Consider the following 4,555-nt stretch of genomic DNA (forward strand, 5'->3'; position numbering starts at 1 on the left):
CCATGTATAATCTTTCTATTCACGTAAACAAGACCCAGTAAAAATTGTTGATTAACAAGGCATTACAAGCCAAGGGCCAACACAACACATGTAACAGATTTTAAAGTAAGTTTTGTCACAGAGAGGGTCGATATTAGTTCCGTCAAAATGTGAACATGCAAACGGATGGGAAAAGGTTTTGGTGCATACATATATGCAGCAATTAGGTGCTGCTGCTGTAAAGGAATTATCTGTTAATTTGTTTTATGTGTTTGAGTGTATGATAGCCTGTAGATTTTATGTCTTACTTTGAATGGATGAAGTTTTCAGTTTTAAATTTGTAGATTTATTTTGTTAACTTCTGTAACTACTGTGGCTGTCGATCCAAGCTAGACCAGGTTCATGCTCATCTACAATTTAATTATAATAGCGTTGCTCACAAATTACGTGAGTCAGCTAGGGATGACCAAAGCTAGCTTGGGATACAGCATGTTAGCTGAAAATGGATATATTCAATTTATGTAACTGTGCCTATTTTTTTTGGTAGGTTTTTTTCATTTAACTGTAGTTGAGCTTCAGCCTACCTTAAATAAACTGTAACTTAATACATTAAGCAAAATTTCCCCCTTTTTTAAATTTAGCAAATAGTGGTTTTACTGCATAAATTAATAGACAAATTGACAAATGAGGAAGAGGTATTAAAGCCAACATTATTTTTATATCCCAAATCCTCCAAATTAAAAAAGAGTTACATATATAAGAAATCGTTTTATTTTATTCTAGTTATGATTGCAAGGGGATAAACATAGCAAAATGACTAGTGCTTCAAGGCACTTACAAACATTTTTTTTTCTAATAATTGTGATCTCCAAATTCTTTCTGAAGCTCTTCAACCACATTTTTGTCAAGTTGGAAGGCCTTGGTGAGAACATCAGGATTAATGGGAGGATTGGATCCAAAGACAGCATCTGCTATTGTGATTACGCCTGCATTTTGGCTGCTTAAACCAGAAATGGCAATTGCATTAGTTTTTCCCACGTTTAATTGGAAGTGAATGAGACCAACTGGAAAGACAAACACATCCCCCTTATTTAGAGTTTTGGTGAAGAGGCGATTCTCCGGGTTGGATGTTACAAAACCAACGAAGAGAGTACCCTCCACAACTACTAGAATTTCAGTGCCACGAGGGTGAGTATGGGGAGGATTTTCTCCATATGGTGCAAAGTCAATTCGAACCAAGGATATGCCAAGAGTATTGAGGCCTGGTAATGTGTCTACGTTCACGGTAGTGACGTTTGACCCAACTTTATTATCTGTATTTCCAGCAATGTTCAATCCCTCGAAGAAGAAATCTTCAGGTGTGACAAGCTTTGGATCCTTGCAAAACTTTCCATTAACGAATACTGCATAAAGGAATTTCTGTTATGGACGCTTTATAAAGAATGCTGAAGAATTCAATGCAGAAAATAGTAAGGCCAGGTAGCTAACAATATTCCGGTTAGTGTAGATTCTTCACATGACAAAAATAATGCAAAAACTTGAAAAAGAAAAAGAAAGGTATGTACCGGCTGATTTGGAGTCCGAGTAGTCCTTAAGTGCAACACAAAAGTCCTGCAGGGGATCGGGGTCAGAGGCAGAGACAAGAGAGAATGCCAAAGCGAAGAGGGCAACAGTTACAATGTAAGCTTTCCTCATATTTCAGGCTTACTCTATCTTCTGTTCTATATATTTTTGCTTCGGGTGAGGGATGAGAAATGTTGCATGGAAAGCATGTCTATTTATAGATAAGACACACTGAATAGGTCTATGGTTTTCCATAAGTGAATGATGTATAGACTTGTTCAGTCTTCCATTATTACCAATTTTCTTTTTGATTGCCAAATTATTCTTTAACTACTTCCCCATGCCTTAAATTTTCAACAAATAAGACCAGTTCAATGAGATAATATTACAATTCTATGTTACTACGGCACAACCAATCTTAACAACTGTGTACTAAACCCCTGTTTTTTGTTCTTACAATGTACTTCATCGCTCATCTTTTTCCACAATTGATCTAGCTCTGAACTAATTGAACACACCATGTCTCGTATTCGATGTGTCTGTATTTCAAGGGGTTGTTAATAACTTAATACTTTGGTGGAAGTTTCTGTGTGACTTTTGTTTGCCTAAATTAAATAGAATGGTTGATAATTACAATTGTAGGACCAATAATTAGATGGATTCAAAGCTTCTAGTGTATTAGCCTATTAGGTAACTGCTATCAACGTCCATATGCAAATAGACTTTGTCAATGGGAAGCACCTTAACCTTTCAAATGTGTTAGGTCCATATTTTTATGTTGGAAAAACATGAACAACAGTAACAACTTAGAACCCAGTTTTTCTAGTTTAGTGTATAAAGATTGGTATTGCAACAAAAAGACAACTAAACTTTTTATGTTGTTGCAACTATACCTCTTCTTTGCAAATCATTAATGATTGGAGCAAAAAGAGGTACATTGCAGATGGAGTTATGGGGGTCATGCTAGTACAGTGTCAAAGTCTATTTACAAAATTGGCAAAGAAAAAAAATAAGGGGTACTATTTGCTACATTAGCAGAGTTTATGTTCTAAAATAAAAACACAAGGGAATAAGGGCATTTAACAAAAAATGTTGCTACATTAGCAGAGTTTATGTTCTAAAATAAAAGCGCAAGGGCATAAGGGCATTTAACAAAAAATGTTTAGTGATTTATCATTACTGATCGTTAAGACAAACATATATATATATATATAAATGTTATTCTTTTATAAATCTAAATATGCATATATAAAAACTTATAAAGGTTCAAAATCCAAGTTCTCTGCGGAACTTGTTTCACTAGTGGCGCCATTATGAAAATTTTGTAAATGACTTAACAGCACTTGCTTGCGACCAGATTGTTTAGGAACGAGTTACAGTGGTTGAGCTGAGAAGTCAAAGCTTTAATGGGCTAGGCCTCACCACAGAAAAATTAATCATCAATCAATCAATCCATATCAATCATCAATCAATCAATCAATATATATATATATATAAAAGTAGAGACGTTATGTGAGAAAACATTAGGTTCTGTCAAGTGGTGTATTCTATGCAAAAAAAAAAATTGAAACATTTTCAAGTGTCACATCAGAGATAAGAACAAATTAAATATTGATTTTTTTTATTTCATTTGGTTCATAAGTGTCACATTAGAGATAAGAACAAATTAAATATTGATTTTTTTTTTTATTTCATTTGGTTCATTGTTTTAAGACTTTTCTAATTAAAAATTAAATATTTTTTGTATCATTTGGTTCAATGTTTCAAAACTTTTCATTTCTCACACATACAAACAAAACTCTTTGCATTTTAATGCATCATTTTCACCTCTTGCACTTCTACCCCTTTATATATATCTACTCATATCTCTTCATGCATGCCATATCATGTCAAATACACACAGACAAAAAACGATGTCATTTACCTTCAATATTTCGACGACACCTACCTAATTTTAACATTGTTGTTTCATCTAATCCTAACCCGTATGAATTGGCAACAACCAAGGAAGGGGGGCTTGCATTTTATATTAAGTGACAACACTGAGTATGATTTTGATGTTAAGGTCAAAAGTTGTGGATTTGCGGGCTTTGTAAATGATGTAGATGTGATTGATTGTGGATGTTTGAAATGTGTATTTTGTTTTAAAATTAAGGAGAAAGAGAAAGACACCTTCTATATCAACTTTTATTTTATAATATTCCTCCAAAGTTTTTTTTCCCCCCTCCTTACTTCAATTGAATAATTATAATGGATATGTGTGTGCAATTTACAATTGTTGCTTTTTATGATGAACTCATTACTAATAAAGTTCTATAACAATTATGCTATAATACATATGCAACAGTTTTTAAAATCATCTTACATAAAATATTACAACATTATTCGTGCATTGCAGAGGTAACTTACTAGTTATAGTCAAATAAAAGAACCAGGGGGAACAAAAAACAATTTACCAATTGCACAATCAAATTCTCCCTAAGGCACATTGAAATCAACTTAAGAAAAGTGAGTCATTTCACCCCAAAAATGGAGCCACTCCCTGCTAGGGAGAATCCAATTGAGAGGGCAAAAAAAAAAAAAAAAAAAAAAAAGCCAAATATCTACAAACATAAAAGAATACAAACATAAGCCAAGTATCTTGGGTATGTTTGCGGAATTCCATCCACTGAATGCCCTTCATGCATCACACATGGGCCTTGCTTAGGCTAAGATTCATACATTACTGTACCATTGCTCGTGTAAATCGACAAAAGTCTTGAGCAGAAAACCTTTGTCCACTGAAGCACAGCATAACCATTCAAAACAAAAAATATTGTCCAACTATCAGGCTCAAAAAATACTAAGGACAAGTTAACAACAAAACCTACATAATTCAAACCTAGGGTTTTAAAGATAACTTTGACAACAACAGTTCTTTTATGAATATAATGGAAGAAGCAAAACGGTGGGGGGCAGGGCAGTGGGAGAGATGTTAGATGTAGATGTAGTTATTGAATTTGGATAGAAATAG

The 4,555-nt window shown here is 33.7% G+C and overlaps 1 protein-coding gene across 1 annotated transcript; it reads right to left on the reverse strand.

Annotated features, from left to right (window-relative positions):
- Nucleotides 1-677: 677 nt before the first annotated feature.
- On the reverse strand, nucleotides 678-1,742 carry LOC112024689 (germin-like protein subfamily 1 member 14). Its single transcript, XM_024057309.2, has 2 exons — nucleotides 1,545-1,742; nucleotides 678-1,382 (listed from the first exon to the last, which is right to left on the reverse strand). The coding sequence occupies exons 1-2, from the start codon at nucleotides 1,672-1,674 to the stop codon at nucleotides 832-834; spliced, it is 681 nt and encodes a 226-aa protein (XP_023913077.1). The 5' UTR covers nucleotides 1,675-1,742; the 3' UTR covers nucleotides 678-831.
- Between the last annotated feature and the right edge of the window lie 2,813 nt (nucleotides 1,743-4,555).

This window comes from Quercus suber, unplaced genomic scaffold (genome assembly GCF_002906115.3).
Source record: "Quercus suber isolate HL8 unplaced genomic scaffold, Cork oak 2.0 scaffold_39, whole genome shotgun sequence".
NCBI classification, from domain to species: domain Eukaryota; kingdom Viridiplantae; phylum Streptophyta; class Magnoliopsida; order Fagales; family Fagaceae; genus Quercus; species Quercus suber.

Bases quoted from the DNA above. Each gene is read 5' to 3' on its own strand.
- LOC112024689 (XM_024057309.2), bottom strand. From the start codon at position 1,674: ATGAGGAAAGCTTACATTGTAACTGTTGCCCTCTTCGCTTTGGCATTC. The intron at 1,383-1,544 runs GTACATACCTTT...TCCTTTATGCAG, and splicing joins CTCGGACTCCAAATCAGCCG to TATTCGTTAATGGAAAGTTT.